The sequence below is a fragment of the Phacochoerus africanus genome, chromosome 6, assembly GCF_016906955.1.
Source record: "Phacochoerus africanus isolate WHEZ1 chromosome 6, ROS_Pafr_v1, whole genome shotgun sequence".
In the NCBI taxonomy this organism is placed as follows: Eukaryota; Metazoa; Chordata; class Mammalia; order Artiodactyla; family Suidae; genus Phacochoerus; species Phacochoerus africanus.
The window spans coordinates 105131118-105152455 of NC_062549.1; the positions used below are offsets into that span (position 1 = coordinate 105131118).

A 21338-nucleotide genomic window follows, 5' to 3' on the forward strand; every position below is an offset into this window, starting at 1 on the left:
TTATCAAATAAACCACATGCAGAACAAGAAAATGAGTGGGGACAGGGAGGGACATTATAAGATGATAAAAAGGTCATTCCACCAACAAGACAGAGCCACCATAAATGTATATACGCCAAACAACAGACCTATAAAATATATGAAGCAAAACCTGAGAGTAGTAAAAGAGACCTCAATACATCTCTCATTATAATTGAAGATGTAAACACTCCTCCCTCAATAGTCTGTAGAAAATCAGCAAAAACACAAAGAACTTAACAACACCCATCAACCAACAGTGTTTTATAAATCTTGCTTATAAAATTTGTAAACAAGATCTATAAAACACTTCACCCAAAGGAAGCAGAATACACATTTGGTTCAAGTGGCAATGAGACACACGGCCAAGAGAGACCACATCCTAGGCCACAAAAGAAACCTCAACAAATTTAAAAGAACATAAATTATACAGAGTGTCCTCTGACCACAATGGAATCAAGCTAGAAATTGAAAATAGAAGGCTAACAGGACAATCGCCAAACACTAGGAACTAAACAGAATACTTCCAAATAATCACTGGATCAAAGAGGAAGTCTCAAGGAGGCCAAATAACACATTGAGCTGGATATAAATGAAAATACAATGTATCAAAACTTGTGGGACACAGCTAAAGAAGTCCCCAGAGAGAATTTTTATCACTAAATGCTTATATTTTCAAAGAGGGAGACTCTCATCAATATTCTAGACACCACCTCTAAAATCTAAAAGAGAGAAAAAGAGAAAGAAACCCCAAAACAAACAGAAGGATGGAAATAGTAAAGAGCAGAAATGAATAAAATTGAAAATAGAAAAACAATAGAGAAAAAAAATCAATGAAACAAAATGTTGTTTCTTTAAAATATCAGTAATTGACAAACCTCTATCATGACTGACAAGTAATTCAATAAGAAAGGATAGAAATCACCAATATCAGATAATAGAAGAGAGGATATTTCAGATTCTGAGGACATCCAAGGGACGATAAAGTGATACAATGGACAACTCTACACACATTAATTTCAAAACTTAGATGAAATGGACCAATTCTTCAAAAATCCCAAACTGCCCCGAGTCACAATACAAAATAAATCATTTAAATAGTCTTATAACTTTTGAGGAAATTGAATTCATCATTTTAAAACTCCAAAAAAAAGAAACCTAAAGACCCAGATGACTTCACTGGAGAATTCTCCCAAATGTTTAGAGGACTAACACCGATTCTACATCATCCCTTCCAAAAAACAGAAAAGGAGAGGACACTTCTCAACTCACTTTATAAACCTAGTATTACCCTGATGCCAACACCAGACAAAGGTAATACCAAATAAAAAGAAGACTAGAGACAAATATTTCTGATAAATATAGAAGCAAAGACCATTAACAAATTATTAGTCGATAAAATTCAGCAAAATACAAAAAGAAGCACATGCCATCCAGAGCTGTAAGGTTGGGTCAGTATTTGAAAATCAGTGTAATCCACCACATTAGAAGGTAAAGAAGAAAAATCACATCTTCATTGAAATTGATGTAGAAAATTGCAAAATGATGCATTTGACACATCCGGTACACAGCCATGATAAAAACTAAAAACAAGGAGTTCCTGTTTGCCTCAGCAGAAATGAACCCAACTAGTATCTATGAGGATGCGGGTTTGATCCCTGGCTCCACTCAGTGGGTTAAGGATCTGGCGTTGCTGTGAGATGTGGTCTAGGTTGAAGAAACAGCTCAGATCTGGAGTTGCCGTGGCTCTGGGTAGGCCAACAGCTGTAACTCTGATTCGACCCCTAGCCCGGGAACTTTCATATGCCACGGGTGCAGCCCTAAAAAAGAAAAAGAAAAAAAAGAAAAAACTCTAAAACAATGTTGTAATGAAAGAATTTCCTCAATGTAGTAAAAAAAGAAAAAAAAAATCTACAACCACCTATAGCTAATGTTACATAGTGCAGCCTTCCCGCTAAGATTGGGAATAATTGCATGGACGTCAGTTCTCAGCATCTATTCAACATAGTGCTGGAGTTTTTAGCTGGACCAATAAAGCAACAAAATGAAAAAAAAAAAAAAAGCATGCAGATTGCAAAGGGAGAAATAAAGCTGTCCCTGTTTTTGACATAATTATCTAGAAGCTCCCAAAGAATCTTCAAAATATCCCTAGAATTAATGAGTTCAGCAAGATCACAGCCTACAAGATTAGCACGCAAAAATCAACTGTATTTCTACATACTAACAATGAACATGTGGATATCAAAATTTAACATACAATATTATTTACGATTACTCAAAAAAGAGAAATATTAAGGTATAAATCTAGCAAAACATGTACAGGACTTATACTAGTGTATTAGTAAGACTACAAAACACTGAAATCAAAGAATCCCTAAATAACACACAGTGTTCATGGATTTTCTGTGGATAAAGAAATTCTAAAATTTATGTGGAGTTCCCATAGTGGCTCAGTGGATTAAGAACCTGACACAGTGTCAGTGAAGATGTGGGTTCAATCCCTGGCCTTGATCACTGGGTTAAGGATCCAGTGTCGCTGCAAGCTGTGGCACAGGTTGCAGATGCAACCTGGATCTGGTGTTGCTGTGGCTGCAGTCTAGGCCCAAGAGCTGCAACTCCAATTTGACCCCTCGCCTGGGAACGTCCATATGCCACAAGTGCAGCTGTAAAAAGAAAAAATAAAATAAAATTTATATGGAAAGCCAAAAGGAACTAAAACAGCCAAAACAATCTTGAAAAAGGATAAAGTGAGGAGTTCCCATCATGGCTTAGTGGTTAACAAACCGACCAGTATCCATGACGACGTGGGTTTGATCCCTGGCCTTGCTCAGTGGGTTAAGGACCCAACGTTGCCATGAGCTGTGGTGTAGGTCGCAGACACAGCTTGGATCCTGTGTTGCTGTGGCTGTGGTGCAGGCTAACAGCTACAGTTCTGATTCGACCCCTAGCCTGGGAAATTCCATATGCGGCAGGTACAGCCCTAAACAAACAAAAGACAAAAAAAAAAAGGATCAAGTGAGAGAAAACATTCTGCCTGTGTACAGGACTTGCTGTATAACTAAAGTAATACAACTAAAACTAGATGAACCTGCAGAGAATTATGCTGAGTGAAAAAAGCTAATTCCCAAAGGCTACATGGATGATTCCATTTTATAATACTCTCGAAATGGTGACAGTAAAGTATAGGAAAACAGATTAGAAGTTACCAGGGAAACTGGACAGCCTTGGGGAGGGAAGAATGTGGGTGTAGCTCTAGACAAATGCGCATGGCAACAGATCCTTGTGGTGATAGGAATCTTCTGTGACTTAGCCATATCAAGGCCATTATCCTGGCTGTGATATTCTATTATGATCTTACAAGATGCTACCATTTGGAAAAACGAGGCAAAGGGTTCACAGAACTTCTTTGTATTATTTGTTGCGACTGTATGTCAATCTTCAATTATCTCAAAAGAAAAACTTTAATTAAAAAAAAAAAGTAGACAAGAGCCAGCGTGAAGAGTTTCCCACTGGTAAATGAGGGATAATTAGAGCATCGACATAATTAAAGGGTACAATAAATTATAAATAATTGAAAAGACCAGGAATCTACCAGTACATATAATGATAGATCAGACAGACAGACAGACAGATAGGTAGACAGACAGACAGACAGGGAAAATAAGATGGGGGAGAAGAAGAAAGAGACAGACAGACAGACAGACAGGCCAACAGATAGCCACGGAAGGAAAAAGGGCCCTTGCTTACCGCAGAAGCTAAAAAGACAAAAAACAAAAAACCAACTGAAGCTCATGGAGAACGGACTGGAGTGTGCAAGAGTTGGGAGGTGAGGGGGTGGATGAAATGCGTGAAGAGGGTCAAAAGGTACCAAGTCCAGCTGTAAAAATACACAAGTTGTGGGATATAATGTGCAGCATGGTGATCATAGATAATACTGTATCGTACATTCGAAAGCTGCTAAGAGAGCAAGCAGATCTTAAAAGTTCTCATCATAAGAAAAAAAAGTGTGTAACCACGTATGCTGAAAAACGTTAACTAGACTTGTGGTAATCTTTTCACAATGATAGAAATAGCAAATCATTACGCTGTACACCTGAGACTAATATAATGCTGTATATAAATTATACCTCAATTAAAAAAAAGAAGCCCAATTGGCAAATATGGAAGAAGCACGAGAGTTAAGAATTCATCATTTCAAAACCATCATAGTCTAGCTTGGTTTATGAAAGAATCATCCAAGGATGCTACATTGCGGGGAGGGGTTCTGATAAAGAATAGTATATTAGCATAATCTTAAAGTGAGGACTCCCCACAGACTACTTACTCCTTGACAGGAAAAAAAGAAAAAACGAGTGGAGTTCCCACTGTGGCTCAGCAGGTTCAGAACCCAACTAGTATCCATGAAGATGCAGGTTTGATCCCCGGCCTTGCTCAGTGGGTTAAGGATCCGGTGTTGCCGTGAGCTGTGGTGGAGGGCACAGATGGGGCTCTGGTCTCACATTGCAGTGGCTGTGGTGTAGGCCAGCAGCTGCCAATTAGAGCCCTACTCTTAGAACTCCCATATGCCGCAGATGCCGCCCTAAAAAGCAAAAAGCAAAACAAAACAAAACAGCAAGTGCACAGGAGAGAAATCAGGCACTACCTGGCATGGATGGTCAAAATTGGCATCACCCCAAGAGGGCAGATGAATATTGTGCATCTCCACACAGGATCCCCTGAGGACACAGCATTGCTTATATACAATTCTGACCGTGGATGCATAACCTGAATGGGGAATCACTGACAGATCCAAAACGAAAAACATTTTTAGTTTCACAAAGGGAGGGGTTATGTATCCTTCAAACGTATCAACATCATAAAAGAAAAAGGCTGAAGGTGAAAAGACCCTAAAGAGCCATGACAACTCAGTGTAACATGTGGTTCTCAGTGGAATTCAGTGCGAGAGGGGAAAAATCAGTGCCACCAAGGACATGACTGGGACAAGGGGCAAAACTGGCTGTGGGTGGTAGATTGGACAAATCTGTGCAGCATCTCTGTGGAATTTCTTGACGTTGATAATGGTCCCGTGGTTACATAAGAGAAGGTCCTTATTTTTAGGAAATGCGCACGGAAGCATTTGGGTGTAAAAGATCACCAGTAGATGCAACTTGCATATGGCTTTAAAAAGCTGTGAGATAGTAACACGAATAAGGTAAGATACTAACAACAGATGAAACCAAAGGATAGAAGGGTAAGTTTCGAGCTATTCTTGAAAGTCCCGTCAGTTTGAAATTATTTCCAAATGAAATGATTTTTAAAGTTCTTCGGCTGCTGTTAACCTATCAAAAAGAACTACGAGATGCGGATACTGAACTGGATTAGATAGGTCCCTAACCAGGACAGGAATAAGAGCATGGGCTTCGGAGTTAAGACAAATTTGGGCTCAAATCCTAGCTCTGCACTTATTAGCTGGCCTTGACCTCAAGAAGTCTCCACCTTCTCATCTGTAAAACGGGGAAAATAATACTTAATCTCCTAAAACTACGTTGAAGGTTAAAAGCAGGGCTGTAAACTATTACAATGCCAGGTGTTTCATCACCATGCCTCGGTGCGACTTCGTAGTTTTACAGGTGAGGAGTGGTGATACCTGCGGTGATGGAGGTTATTGCTGGTGTTGCTGGTATGACACTGGGATGCAAAGATGGCCAAAATGGGTTTCTGACCTCAAAGGACTTATAAAACCAGAGATGAACCACAAACTACAGTGTGTAGTGTAGGTACAAATAAACTGTTACTGAGGCAAAAACAAAAGTATACTTACCTCTTCTGGGGAGTGGGCTCAGAGGGGCTTCTCCGGGAAGGTGACAGTCAAGTGAGGGGGAGGGGACAGGCTAGGATGGCACTGGGCAGAGGCAAGGGTGAGTGGTTGGAGCTGTCCCCAACCAAGGTGACCAGTGCAAGTCAAGGGCTCAGGACATGTGTGGGAAGCAGGGGAGGCAGAAAGAAGTGCATAATGGTACACCCAGGACCAAGCTGGGAAGGGTGAAGGGCCTTGAACGTGACACACAGGACGTCAGTGTGCTGTGTGTGCCATGGGACAATCCGTGCAGGCGTCTGAGTGAGGCTGGATAGGACTGGATTGTTGTCATGAAAATACCACTGGGCATCAGCGGGCAAATGGATAGCTTGTGGGGAGGAGGCAAAGACTACAGAATATGTCAACATTTTAACAACCAGGACCCATGCTTTGCAGCTCTGCATGAGCCCTGGAGTTCTCACCCCAGGGTTTCTCTTCACCAGGCTACCTATCCTCAGCTTACCCACCTCAGGCTGGCTCAGAAGGTGCTGTCCTTACCAGAACCTTCCTGGCCCAAAAAGTCCCCTGGAAAGTAAGGCTTCCTGCCCACACTGGACAGTACTACTTGTATTTTATGTTGTGCAGTCAAGGTGCCTCCTGGGATCTATACACAGAACTGGACTCACACATGAACTGTGGATATTATGGATGCTCATTGCACTTCTCTCTGTTAATGTTTGCGGATAAAAGAAAAAGATGTGCAAGATTTAATTCACCTTCTAAAAGGAAGCTATTACCATTATGTTGAAGGTTAAATGAAGGGCTGTAAACTATTACAACGCCTCTGGAGTTTATATTACTTCATCTAATTAGTTTGGTAAGACTCATGCTTCTCCCATTTGCGGTAAGAAGGAAAAAGAGTCTGTGTTCATAGAATATTCTCCTTTAACTCTCAAATTGACTCAAAAGTGATCTGAAGATGGGCTGAAATTTACATCACCAGGACCAAAGAGTAGTTCCACACAGATCACTCGGTGGCTGGAAGGGCTGGGTACCCCCTCATCCCCCACCCCTGAGGTACCTCAGAGGCAATGGAGGTGAAGCTGCCGCTGAAGTGCACGTGCTTGTGGATCTCGCTGCCGTTGGCCGTCAGGAGCCAGGCCCCCAGCGCCTGCTCTTCCCGGACCGACTGGTTGCTGTGGCTCTGGTTGGGCAGGAGCTCTGCCAGGTCCCAGTGGTAGGACGGCGTGGCCCCGACCAGCGCAATGAGGATGGCTTCCGTGGCCACGTAGAGCTGAAAGAGGAAACGCACAGAACCATCTATGCTGGAAATGCGATGAGTAAGCCTGCAAACCTTGAAAGATTGGCTCTTTCTTTTGTGTTTCTGTGAGCTACAGGAATGAGACACCTCAGAAAGAGAGGGCAGTTAAAAGCAGCCTCCTGATCTATCACTAACGGAGCCATCGGCAATCCTATCTGCAGAGCACCTGATACTTCCTCCCAGGGTTTTCTCCTATGCTGGATGCTGGAGATCCATCTGATGCAGAGGACACTGTGGATAAAGGTTCCACACTGGCAGGGAGCAGGAAGTGGGAAGGATATTACTGGCTCTGATTCAGAAGGTTAACATTCCAGCTATTTTCACCCCAATACTACACCTCAGTTCAGATAAGGAGTCACCAGGGTCCAGGACTCAAAGTCTGTCTGGGATTCATGATCGAAACAAGAAAATATTTTGTGGCATAAATGTTTCCAAAAACAGTGTGTACACACACACACACACACACACACAGAGGGATGGGGATGGAGGAAGGACCCACTTTCCATTAAAGTAAGGAAGCATTATACGCACTTGAGGAGGTACTAAAATATTGCATACAGCTTATAAGAGGTAAAACATTCAAAATCCCCGGAACAGATATTCATTCACTGTACAACCTGTAATCACTGCTTAATCTAAACACAGTTGTCCCTCTAAAGAAAAAATACTCCATTCAAGAAATATTTATTGGGAGTTCCCGTCGTGGTGCAGTGGTTAACGAATCCGACTAGGAACCATGAGGTTGCGGGTTCGGTCCCTGCCCTTGCTCAGTGGGTTAACGATCCGGCGTTGCCGTGAGCTGTGGTGTACGTTGCGGACGCGGCTCGGATCCCGCGTTGCTGTGGCTCTGGCGTAGGCCGGTGGCTACAGCTCCGATTCAACCCCTAGCCTGGGAACCTCCATATGCCGTGGGAGCGGCCCAAGAAATAGCAACAACGACAACAACAAAAGACAAAAAAAAAAAAAGAAAGAAATATTTATTGAGCACATATCATTTGTCACTGACTATTTTGGACTTCACAGGCTACTCACAATTGGGTTTACAAGCTGCCGAGGCCTGTGAAGCCTTTTTATGCTGTGGATCTATTTATATTCTTCTTGTTGGATGATTATTTACAGCTTAAAATATATTAGGAAAACACAGAGATAGTCTGTTCCATAATGAGATGATCTTATTTTAAGAAACCATCACTATTAGAACTTAAGGTCTTAAAATACCTTTAAACTTCAGGCAGTATTACAAAGCCACAGTAATCAAGACAGTATGGTACTGGTACCAAAACAGACAGATAGACCAATGGAACAGAATAGAGAACCCAAAAATAGACCCTGACAGCTATGGTCACTTAATCTTTGACAAGGGATGCAAGAATATAAAATGGGAAAAAGACAGTCTTTTCGGCAAGTAATCCTGGGAAACCTGGACAGCTGCATGCAAATCAATGAAACTAGAACACACCCTCACACCATGCACCAAAATAAACTCAAAATGACTGAAAGACTTAAATACAACAAGACACCATCAAACTCCTGGAAGAGAATATAGGCAAAACATTCTCTGACATCAACCTTACAAATGTTTTCTCAGGTCAGTCTCCCTAAGTAACAGAATTAAGAGCAAAAATAAACCAGTGGGACCTCATCAAACTGACAAGCTTTTGCACAGCAAAGGAAACCAAAAAGAAAACAAAAAGACAACTTAAAGAATGGGAGAAAATAGTTTCAAATGATGCAACTGACAAGGGCCTAATCTCTAAAATATACAAACAACTTATACAGCTCAACAGCAAAAAAGCCAACAACCCAATTGAAAGATGGGCAAAGGACTTGAATAGACATTTCTCGAAGGAAGATATACAGATGGTCAACAAGCACTTGAAACAATGCTCAACATCACTGATTATTAGAGAAATGCAGATCAAAACTACCATGAAATACTACCTCATACCAGTCAGAATGGCCATCATTAATAAGTCCACAAATAACAAATGCTGGAGCGGGTGTGGAGAAAAGGGAACCCTCTTGCACTGTTGGTGGCAATGTAAGCTGGTACAACCACTATGGAGAACAGTATGGGGATACCTTAGAAAATTATACTTATGACCCAGCAATCCCACTCTTGGGCATATATCCGGACAAAACTCTACTTTAAAAAGGCACATGCACCCGCATGTTCATTGCAGCACTATTCACGGCAGCCAAGACATGGAATCAACCCAAACGTCCATCAATGGATGATTGGATCAGGAAGATGTGGTATATATATACACAGTGGAATACTACTCGGCCATAAAAAAGAACAAAATAATGCCATTTGCAGCAACATGGATGGAACTAGAGACCGCTCATCCTTAGTGAAGTATGTCAGAAAGAGAAAGACAAATACCATATGATATCACTTATATCTGGAATCTAACATATGGCACAAAGGAACCTTTCCACAGAAAAGAAAATCATGGACTTGGAGAAGAGACTTATGGTTGCCAAGGGGGAAGGGGAGGAAGTGGGAAGGACTGGGAGCTTGGGGTAAACAGATGCAAAATGTTGCCTTCGGGATGGCTTAGCAATGGGATCCTGCTGTGTAGCACTGGGAACTCTGTCTAGCCAATTATAATGGAACACATAATGTGAGAAAAAAGAATGTATACATGTATGTGTAACGGGGTCACCATGCTGTGCAGTAGAAAAAGTATATATATAAAGAAATAAAAATTAAAATTTAAAAAAATACCTTTAAACAGAGTGTTTAAAAAACACAAAGCATGTGCTTTCTCTATAGCACATAGTAACACCCCACTGGATGGATGAATGACTGAGGCATAAAAGGGTGGAGAGGCTTGCCCACTGCATTATCTCCATTGTCAGGGAACTCCCAGCATCTTCCACACCACTCAGGAGGAGCACAGGCAGCTGTTAAGTGGAGAGGCTAAAGCCCCAGAGGCAGAGCAATTTATCACAAGTAGATGATGGAATTACTGTCAAGGAAAGAGAAAAGAAGTCATGACATCGTGTGTGTCATAACAGAAAGCTAATGTAAAACCCAAGATGTGATCTTCCCTCTCCACCAAGGCTGCGAGGATGTGAGCCAGCCCCGATCTATTGTGCGTCGGACGACTGTGGGCCTCTGGAGACGCACAAAGCCGCCACAGGTCAGTCTGGGTGGGTGATTTATTGTCAGATGCAAAGGAAAACATGTTTCTAGATTTATATTGCTTCCTGGCCCCTATTTGCATACAATCAGGGAAGTTTTAGAACAGGAGGCAATCAGCTTCCGAAAATGCAAACCTTAATAATTACAAGAACAGATAGATTACATATTTAGCAGCAGCTATAATTACAGAGCCACTTGCACCCATTTTAGAAACTGCCCTTCCTGATTACAATCTGCTGAAATTCAATTGATGAGTAAAGAAATGAAAAAAAAAAAAAAAAAGGAGCACAAAGAATTCAGGAAATGACGCATAGCGCATATTCTGGTAAACGCACAGCCTTCAATCTAGCAAAGCAAACTAGTTGTATTTTCTCTCTGAACATGCTCTTTTCTGCTTTTCTTCACCTGGAAAGCACTTTCTCCTGCTGTGAATGTTCTCCATCCTCCAAGATGCAACTCAGATGGCCCCTCCCACCATCCTGCCTTCCCTCCAACCCCTCCAGAAGCCCTCTCTTGCTCCAGCTCACCCCCAAAAGTTCCATCTGGACCTTTCTTAGAACCTGTATCATTTCCTTCACAGCATTATATTGATGGATGTGCTGGTCTTATTTTTTCTATTGAAATATCCTCTCTCTGAGGGCAGGATCTCTGTCTGATTCACCTGAAGCCTCCCAAGACAAACAACTCAGGGCCTAGACAGATGATAACACACATTCCTCAAGTCAATGGATGAATGAATGACCAGAAGAGAACACTCGTAATAGCAGCAAGCACTTCTCTAACACCAACTATATGCCAGGCACCTGTTCTACGAGCTTGTTGAAAACATAGTGACGAATGTTATTTTTATTTGGATTATCCTAGGATAAGCAATATTCTAGGCAAAGGAGGAAGCGCTCCAAAGGGTCCTCTCATTGGCGTTCCTGTCGTGGCTCAGGGCTTAACGAATCCGACTAGGAACCATGAAGTAGCGGGTTCGATCCCTGGCCTTGCTCAGTGGGTTAAGGGTCTGGCATTGCCGTGAGCTGTGGTGTAGGTCACAGATGCAGCTTGGATCTGACATTGCTGTGGCTGTGGTGCAGGCCTGCGGCTACAGCTGTGATTCGACCCCTAGCCTGAGAACCTCCAAACGCCGCAGGAGCATAGAAAAGGCAAAAAGACAAAAACGAAACAACCAAACAAAGGGTCCTCTCATATGGGGTGTATTTCACTGTGGAGGCTACCATGCTTGGAAGAAACTACAGAGTGTAGGAAGAAGTTAAAAAAGCAAAGAGGTGGTGCTGATACACACCCTTATTTATAATGCAGGGAGCAGTGAAACCTATTATATATAATAATAATAACAATAATCAATAGTATCTGTATTACTCCGTATTATTCCTAGCAACCTGTAGGTTAAATAAGCACTTTCCTTCTTCCTCCTTTTTCTGCCCTCCTCCCACCTCTCACAATGTTTCCAGTACCCACCCCACGAGCTCTCTCTCTCTCTCTCTCACACACACACACACACACACACACACACACCTTATCAGAACATTCAGGGCCATGGCTTTGTGTCACCAGAGGAGTCAGCAACACACAGCTCTTCCTTGTGACACCAGCCTCCATAGCACAGTGTTTGACACAAATGGCCACAGAGCGGGCAGGCGGCTGTGATACCACGTGACACATGCCAACTGCGAAAGGTGAAAGGAGCACCATGAGGACCAGGTAGACGCATCTTGCTGCTTAAAGGGCATACAGATCATGGCTAGGTCCTTTACACCGGAGCGACAGCCCTGGGTCACGTGGACCTATGAAGTCAAAGATGGTTTCCGCTCTTGGCTCGTCAGGGATGTGCCACCTGCACGAGGAATCGGGGCGGGGGGGGGTGCTTTTCCTCAGTTTGCTTTCTTGGGCTGTGGCAATGTCACAGAGCTCACATCCTGCTTCTTCCCCAGAGGAGCAACCCACTCCCACGCTCCCCCCGGTTGCTACCCGGTACACACATTCACCCCGCAACCTCATCTAGGGAACGGCACCCATCAGCAGAAGGGCTTTAAAGCCGCAATGAGAAACCACCATCCACTCTCTCCTTCAGAGGAGGACCAACACCACCTCAAACCAGTCATTATCCTCTCTAGTGCTACCTCCAGGGAAGGGGAAGGAGTGCCACAGATGGCGGGATTGTTTTTTCCCTTTCAATGTAATTATAATCAGAAAAGTGACTAAAATGCACTGGGGGATTGAAATTTTTAAAGTTTCGAAAAGGGAACGTTTTAAAAGTAATTTTATACTAACAGCATTATAAGCTTTTATACTACTCAGGAAACCAAAAACGTCTCCCATAAATTATCTCATCACAATATCTTGTGAAGTCATGGTAAATACAACGTTTATGTTGGAAGCAGGAAAGATGAGCCACAGGGCGGTTAAGTGAAGCGGTCAAGGGTACGTGAGACACTAATGGGAAAACCAGGATGAGACTGGGGCCAACTAACTTTGGAGCCAAAGCTTTTTTTTCAGAGAAAAAGTGGGGGGGGGAGTCAAAGACGATTTTATTGTTGTCATTACTGTTAGTATTTACGCACTTGGTATTCAGCTATTGATTCAACCAAAAGCATTACACGAGCATGACCACATCATGAAGGTAGCACTGATGCCCAGTGCCTGGCACAAAGTGGGCATTCAATAAATATTTGTGGGGTGACTCACTGACACTATTTTTGTGTGTTTAAAAAAATTAGTTATTGGAGTTCCTGTTGTGGCTCAGCAGAAATGAACCTGGCTAGTATCCATGAGGATGCAGGTTCGATCCCTGGCCTCAGTAGGTTTAAGGATCTGGTGTTGGTGTTGCTGTGGCTATGGCGTGGGCCAGCAACTGCAGCTCTGATGGGACCCCTAGCCTGGGAACTTCCACATGCCGCACCTGCAGCTCTAAAAAGAAAAAAAAAAGAAAAGAAAAATTTAGTTATTATGCCCTGAATAAATGTCTCTATGTCCCAGTTTTTCTCTGACTCTAATTTATCCACATCATGCTGCCAGGTCAGTCTCCCTGAGACATTCTTCATCAAACTCTTCTGGTCAAAACATATTAATGGATAAATGATAAATGTCCTGGCATTCAGAGCTCCAGCACATGGCCAACGGCGACCTTATCTGCATTCAAGCTTTGTGGACTGGCCTACTCCATTCCCGAAACATGACTTTTCACTGTGTGCCATGAAAAGCACTTGGCATCTGTACACTTGAGTCTGAACCTCAGCTCTAGTAAACTCCCGGCAAATCAAAACCTTTCTAAACTTCATGTTTTCTTCCAGTAACACTGGATTCTAGCAGTGCATCTTTATCTCATTCATTCCTATCTAATTAACCTATTCTGAAGGTCAAAGGGGCTATTTCTTTAGCTATATCACACAGTAAATCATACAGCACCATCCAAATAGCATCCATCAGTGCCTCTCAAGCTTTAATGTGCAGAGTATGATTCTGTAGGCAGAGGTGGGACCTGAACTTCTGCATTTCTAACAAGCTCTGGTGAGGTCAGTGCTGATGATCTGAGCCACACTTTGTGCAGCAAGGGTCTAGGTCACGCTTTCTCCTGTACTTTCTCCAATATTATGTTTTTCCACCTGAAATGACCCTCCCACTTCTGTCTAAGCCCAAGCTTAGACCAAGTTCAGTCCTCTTTCTTTTTTTTTTCATCTTCTTTATTTTAATTGTACATGGCCTCACCCCCAGCATAAGGATGTTCTCGGGCCAGGGACTGAATCCCAGCCACAGACGTGACCAACGCCATAGCTGCAGCAACACTTGGTCCTTTAATCCACTTGGCCAGGCTGGGGGTTGTACCTGTGCCTCTACAGTGACCTGAGCCACTGCATTCAAATCCTTACCCCACTGTGCCACTGTGGGAACTCCTCAGCCCTCTTCCTGAGGTTTCAACAAACCTCTCTGGACCACGCTAGTGTCTACCTTCTTAATTTCCAAAGCATTCAAGGGTTGTATTATTAAAGTATGAGGAAACATTACTTTGTGTCATTATTTAACAGTAGAGATATAAATTTTTCTCTTCTAATGATTTGTCATATCTTGAAGAAAAGAAACCCTAACTCATACTTCTGCATCCTTTTTTTTTTTTTTTTTTTTTTTTGCCATTTCTTGAGCTGCTCTCATGGCATATGGAGGTTCCCAGGCTAGGGGTCGAATCACAGCTGTAGCTGCCGGCCTACGCCACAGCCACAGCAATGCAGGATCCAAGCCGCATCTGCGACCTACACCGAAGCTCACAGCAACGCCGGATCCTCAACCCACTGAGCGAGGCCAGGGATCGAACCCGCAACCTCATGGTTCCTAGTCGATTCTTAACCACTGCGCCACGATGGGAACTCCCATACTTCTGTATCCTTTTAAGAAACCCACCATATCCTTGTGTCAGTAATAGCCTATGATACATTTTGTTAACTAATTCCTTGCATAAGGACGTGGCAAAAAAAAAATGATGATGGATCAAAAACCAGTGATTCTGGGAATTTTGGTTTCAACCACTAATTAAGACCTTGGACACATTAGCTGACCTGCAGCTGTTTCTCTTTCAATTTCCCAAATACAATGGGAATGACACCACCTGATCACCTTCCTTCTGCTATATGTTTAATTTTTTAAAAAAAAATTTAGTGAGTACCAACACTTTGGAACACAAGAGTATTCTGAGCCTCATGTGATAACAACAATGGATAAGAAACCATGGTTTCCTTCTCGGCACGTACATTTAAGTGAGGACGACAAATATATCCAAAGCTACAAATATAAGGCAGATCTGGACAACTGCTCTATTAGCCAGAGTAGGAATGAAGTTAATGAGAGCACAAAGGAAGCAGTGGGTTCCAACCAAGGGGAATAAGGATACGGTCGAATGTGACACCTGAGCTACCTGGTGAAAGACTGCTGCGGTATAATCAAAACAAAAATCAGAAGGAATTCTTAGGCCAAAGAAAGAGTCCAAGGAGTTCCTGTTGTGGCTCAGTGGAAACAAACCCACCTGGCATCCATGAGGATGCAGATTCAATCCATGGCCACGCTCAGTGGGTTAAGGATCCGGCGTTGCCATGAGCTGTGGTAACAGGCACGGCTCGGATCTGGTGTTGCTGTGGCTCTGGCATGGGCCAGCAGCTGTAGCTCCAATTCGACCCCTAGCCTGGGAACCTCCATATGCCATGGGTGTGGCCTAAAAAAAAAAAAAAAAGACAGAGGCCAAGCAGGGTCAAAAAGTAAAGAATATATTTTTAGTGTTCTTCAAAGAAGTATTTATTACAGGGCAGGCTCAGCTTTGCCCAAACTCCAGTCTTCTGCATACCCCTTGCAAGAATGTCACATGCTCATTTCTATTTTCTTTCTTTTGTTGTTTTTTTTTTCTTTGTCTTTTTAGGGCCGCACCCACGGCATATGGAGGTTCCCAGGCTAGGGGTCAAATCAGAGCTGCAGCTGGCAGCCTACGCCTCAGCCACAGCAATGCCAGATCCAAACCCTGTCTGAGACCTACACCACAGCTCATGGCAATGCCAGATCCCTAACCCACTGATCAAGGCCAGGGATCAAACCTGCATCCTCATGGATGTTAGTCAGATTTGTTTCCACTGAGCCATGACGGGAACTCCTCTATTTTCTATTATTTGCTTAAGGGTCTGCTTTTAAATTGACTCAACAATTTTAAACTTAAGTAAATTTACAGAGAAATAAAATTGTGAATCAATACAAATACAACCAGCCCGATGGCACTATACAAATAAACACCCTACTACAATGCTAAGAGTTGGCTGGTACGTTTTTATTTAAGGTTTTCCACCAGAGATACTTTTGGGTAAGTGTGGGGGGAAGGGGTGAGAGCAAAGGAGCAGCCATTGGTTTCTATGCTTGGAAGGCTGGGACCCGTGCTTTGGTGCCTCACCTCCAGTGTCACGTCTTTGCTGCCTCACCTTGTCCGGGCACCTGCAGCTGGACCTGCTAATGACCCACAGTCCCCTGGTCCCTCCTTCAGCTGCTCTGACTCCTGGGCCAGGTGTGTGTTTAGTTCCATGATGAAAGGCATTTGCTTCATCAAGGCTGCAGGAGTGAGAATGACACAGATTCCAGTCGATTCTGTTGGGTTCCAGGCTGCCTTCGCGGGCAAGTTCAAGCTCCAACATCAGACACAGAGGCAACAGCCTGACAGGGACTGTCGGACCGGCTCCCACAATTGTACATGGTCAAATCCTCATAAGAAATGATTCACTGATTACATACATAACCACATATATATATTATAAAGATAATGCATGCATACAGATCTATACGTACACACACACACACACACATCTCCATCCTAGGAGTTCGGCTTCCAGGTTCTCTGGCTGAACCATGACCAGACTACCTTAAACAAACATGGCAAAACATTAGCATTTATGAAGCCTGGAAGAAGGTACTTGTGTATTTGTGATATTGTTCTCTGTATTTTCTTTGAAATGTTCATAATTCAAAGGCATTTCAAAAGAAAACAAATAATGAATACGATAAAAACAGAGTAACGTTAGTCATTTCTAACGAGGTAATGTTTTCTGCCAAAGCCTGAACCTTCTTTAATTCTGGGTCATTTCTTTTGTTAAGAGAGAAATATTTGCAAATGTTTTGAGAAGTGTTAGCACCAAAGGAGACCCTTCTTCTTAGATAAACAGCAAGAGTAAAGAAAAACTGAAAAGGGAATAACCCTCTCACTTTACGAGTTAATGCTATTTAATGCTATTTTCATACACCAGCTAAATGTACCACACAGGCCACTCTGTGGGATGCTGGAGAACTCGGAGAGATAGAGGATCAGCAATGACTGACAGAGAGTCATATGGAATCAAGAACAAAAGTGAAAGGAGAGGGAGTTCCCGTCATGGCGCAGTGGAAACAACTCCGACTAGGAACCGTGAGGTTGTGGGTTCGATCCCTGACCTCGCTCAGTGGGTTAAGGATCCGGTGTTGCCGTGAGCTGTAGTGTAGGTTGCAGATTCAGCTTGGATCCTGCGTTGCTGTGGCTGTGGTGTAGGCCGGTGGCAACAGCTCTGATTCGACCCCTAGCCTGGGAACCTCCATATGCTGCAGGTGTGGCCCTAAAAAAATAAAAATCAAAAATAAAAAACAAAAACAAAAAAAAAAAAAAAGAAAAGTGAAAGGAGATCCCTGGAAAGATGGTGGAGATGTGATTTCCTCTTGGATGCCAGAGAGAAACATAAGGACTGCTGAGGCTGAAAAATTAAATATGGGGAAAAAGGAAAGGAGGTCCAGTGACCTCCATCTCATCCGCAAAGCTGGAACAAAGAACATCTGGGGGGAATGAGAGGAAGCGAGGCATTAGCCGTCTGGGCCTGAGAGGGGTGTAAACAATCACCTGGGAGACGTGAAGGCCCAGGCCAAAGAAGGGCCGGGGAGCATGGGCCGGGTGAGTTCCGGCCCAGGGAAAAAGACCCAACCCACCCACTCGTGCAACAAGAGAGAACTGCACGAGGAAGTTATGATACGGCGATACCTTCCAACAACGGTGCTACAGCTGTTGAAAAACATGTGGTTGCTCATCAGGGCGCAGAGCAAGGCACTCAGAGGACTGTTGAGAGACAAAAGCAAGGTGCAATACAGATTTTCTCCAAAAAAGGCGAATGTACGCATCTGTATAATACAAAGTCTGGAAGGCTATACACTTTGGGCACGTTTTACTCCTGGGTGGTAGAAGTTCCAGAGATTTCTTTTTCTTCTCTACATCTTCTCTTTTTTCTATAACCACCATATACTGTTTGTTGGGTATCATACAATTGCCACGAATGCAGATGGTAGTTCCTGTTTGAGCTTTTGGTCAAGGGAGTGAGAGGGGAGATTTGCAAGCTGTGTGTGTGTCTCTGGATTGGATGGCTCTTCCTTCTAAGGCAGCCTCTCATTGTGGAGCCAGTATTCTAAAGCCCCAAAGTCAACACTGACCTCATGCCAACTAACTGCTGGGCACTGGGTGACTTTAAGAGATCCTGAACGTGCAAAACACATGAATTAAATATTCATGATTTAATTTCCAAGAGCACAGTGAGGACTGGGGGGCGGCGGTTATCAGCAAGAGTTCACTCAGCCACCTCACAGCAGAATGTCACAGCATTCAAGTCTAGTGCTCATACTGCCATATTCACATTGCTTGGCTGCACATTTTTAATGACTTTTTTTTTTTTTTTTGCTGGAGGGGAATACCTTCTCTTAGGGCACATGTCAAGCAGCAGTGGGTGGCATGCTGCTGGGAGCTTGGGTGTGGTCAGGCCAGTGGCTCCCAGCTCTTGAGATGTTTCATGGCCCAAAGGACCTCCCTAAACCTTCCTGAGGCTTCCTGGATTTCTACATGCTTCCCAGATGAAAATCTGAGGGGCTGATAGATTTGCAGCTTCATCTGCTTTACACCAGGGGGCAGTGTCTGTCTATGGACAACAGTTTTCCTGAGGCCATGCTGGGGACAAGAGTAGCTATGGCCTATGGTGCCCCCACTCACCTAAACTGATGGAAGGAGCATCAGGCAAAGGCTCCCCAGTTTATCATGCAAACTCTCAGCCATTGTCTAGAAGGCAGACAGAACTAAATTTGAGGGTAGGTTTGGCAGAAAACTTGCTCAGACCAGAGACACTGGTAGATGGTCACATGTTTTGGAGTCATGGCAGAAGCTCCTGCTAATGCCACAGGCTGCCATCATGGCTGAACCACTGGTGGTGGTGAGAAGCCCTTGGGGCATGAGGGCTGGTCTCAACAACTGTGGTACAATGAGGTCTTCCTAAGGTTTATGGTGTGGACTTCATCACTCACTTAACGGTTGAGTGATTAGAAGCTCCAGCTATCATCTCAGGGACACCTCATCAAAGGGCAGTCTTCCTATGAAGCTCCTGGGGAGAACGGACACGGAGACAAATGCAAGCAGGCAGGAGCCATTAGCTGTGATGAAGTCCCTCGCAAAGTTTAATAAAGCCTCCTGAACAAGACTCACCCTTCCTCACCCTCCTGCATGGTAAATGACCAGAACTCACAGTCATAACCAGCCAGAGGAATAGCAATAAAAGAATGAACTGTTATTCTCAAAGGGTGAACTGTAGTATTGTCTCCTAGGTATGCACATCTTATCGTTTTAAATTTTTTAAAAAGTTACACAGAAAAGCAAAACAAGTAAGATTCATGAACCCATCACCACAATTTATCAGAACCCTTCACTGTATTTCATCAGATCTGCTTCAGGTTTTTCAAATACAATATTATAGACACAGAGGAAATTTTCTTCGCCCCCCTTCCCTGTCCCGCCCCCTCCCACCCTTCCCAAGAGGCAGCCGATCTCATGAATGGGGGTGTGGGTCCTTCTACCCCATGTGTTTATACTTCTGCATTGTTCCTATACATCCGTAAGCCACACACAGTACTGTTTCTTAATTTTTAAATATTTGTAATGAAAGTATGTTTCACATTACATATATATATATATATATATATATACATATCACACTGGTTTTGTTTTGTTTTTTCATTTAATGTTATAAGAGATTCATCCATGTGGCTGTGTATAGATCTAGTTTGTTCATTTTAACTGAAATATTCTATCAAATTTACATCATATTTTAATTATCCAGTCCCTTTTTGAGTGTCATTGAGATGGTTGCTAATTTTTGTTTTTACAAATACTGCTGCAATAACTATCCTGTATGTTCCTGCTTACACACATGTTCAGAGCTATTGTGGGATATATACCTAGGAGTCCAGTGCTGACTATAATTTTATTAGTGCCAAATTGTTCTCCAGATGTAGTTTCTACTTCTCATTTTTCTTTCTTTTCTTTTCTTTTTCTTTTTTTTTTTTTGGTCTTTTTAGGGCAGAACTCATGGCATATGAAGGTTCCTAGGCTAGGGGTCGAATTGGAGCTGTAGCCACCGGCCTGTGCCCACAGTTACAGCAATGCCAGATCTGAGCCGCGTCTGTGACCTACACCACAGCTCACGGCAACACCGGATCCTTAACCCACTGAGTGAGGCCAAGGATCGAACCTGCAACCTCATGGATACCAGTTGGGTTCGTTAACCACTGAGCTACAACGGGAACTCCCTCTACTTCTCATTTTCATCACACTTGTACTGTTAGACTATTTAATGTTTGCTAATCTAATAAGTGTGAAATGACATTTCATAGTCATTTTAATATGCCCGTCCCAGGTGCCCACTGAAAGTAAACATCTCTTCATGGGTTGACTCTTATAGTTTCCTCTTCTGCAAAATACCTGTTCAAATCATTCCACTTTCTAAAATACCATGAAAAGATATTTATTGCATGGATGATGTGAATACACTGGTAGTTCTAGGATCGGAAAAACAGGTTGGGGTTATTAAGAGTTTACATAAAAAATAATGCATTCTGAAACACCAGACGACTACACCTCAAGCTGAGGTTCACAGCAGCATCACAATTCTGCTGGTGAAACTAATGCTTATTACAGGTTACATGGTCCTGTTGGTTAATGGATGTTTTAAATGCTGTGCAAATTATAGTACAACCTATAATTCATGATCCTGTGGAAAATAAAGGAGCTGGAGTCTCTGGCTTAGAACGAAGAAGCACAGTCCATTTCCACTTTATGTCTAAAGGGATCAAGAAACAAATAATTATATCCCAACCGTCCTCCAAACAGCCCGGCAAACAAGCACACACATAAACAAACACAAAAGAGTGATGAAGATGTCAACTCTGAATCATGATCGTTAAATGGAAACAGTAAAGGGAAAATAGAATTATTTAAATATGTCAAATAGCTCTTACCCAAAAGAGGCCATGCGTATTTGGGAGGGGATAAGAATTTTTCTAACCGCAAAATTGTAACTCTTATTGCTTGTTCATGAGATGAGCAGTTTTATCGAAGGCAATTTTTCTCCTCTAGCTTTTCGTTTATGTACCTTAACATGAAGCGTTACGATCATCAGCGCACTTGGATCTTATACTAGAGAGAAATCTACAAAATCTGCATCTATTCTTTCCATCTGAAAGTTGACCCTATGGAGATTCCCAAAATTGTGTTT

At 43.0% G+C, this 21338-nt stretch overlaps 1 protein-coding gene across 4 annotated transcripts in view; it reads right to left on the reverse strand.

Annotated features, from left to right (window-relative positions):
* SLC22A15 (solute carrier family 22 member 15) overlaps nt 1–21338 on the reverse strand; it is a 92089-nt gene that overhangs the window by 67503 nt on the left and 3248 nt on the right. For all 4 annotated transcript variants that reach the window (XR_007135561.1, XM_047784924.1, XM_047784923.1 and 1 more), the window contains exon 2: nt 6876–7088. Coding sequence is in view for 3 of the 4 variants with exons in the window: in XM_047784924.1 (XP_047640880.1) it covers nt 6876–7088 (213 nt within the window). In the remaining variant the exon portion in view is untranslated. The remainder of the gene's footprint in view (nt 1–6875; nt 7089–21338) is intronic.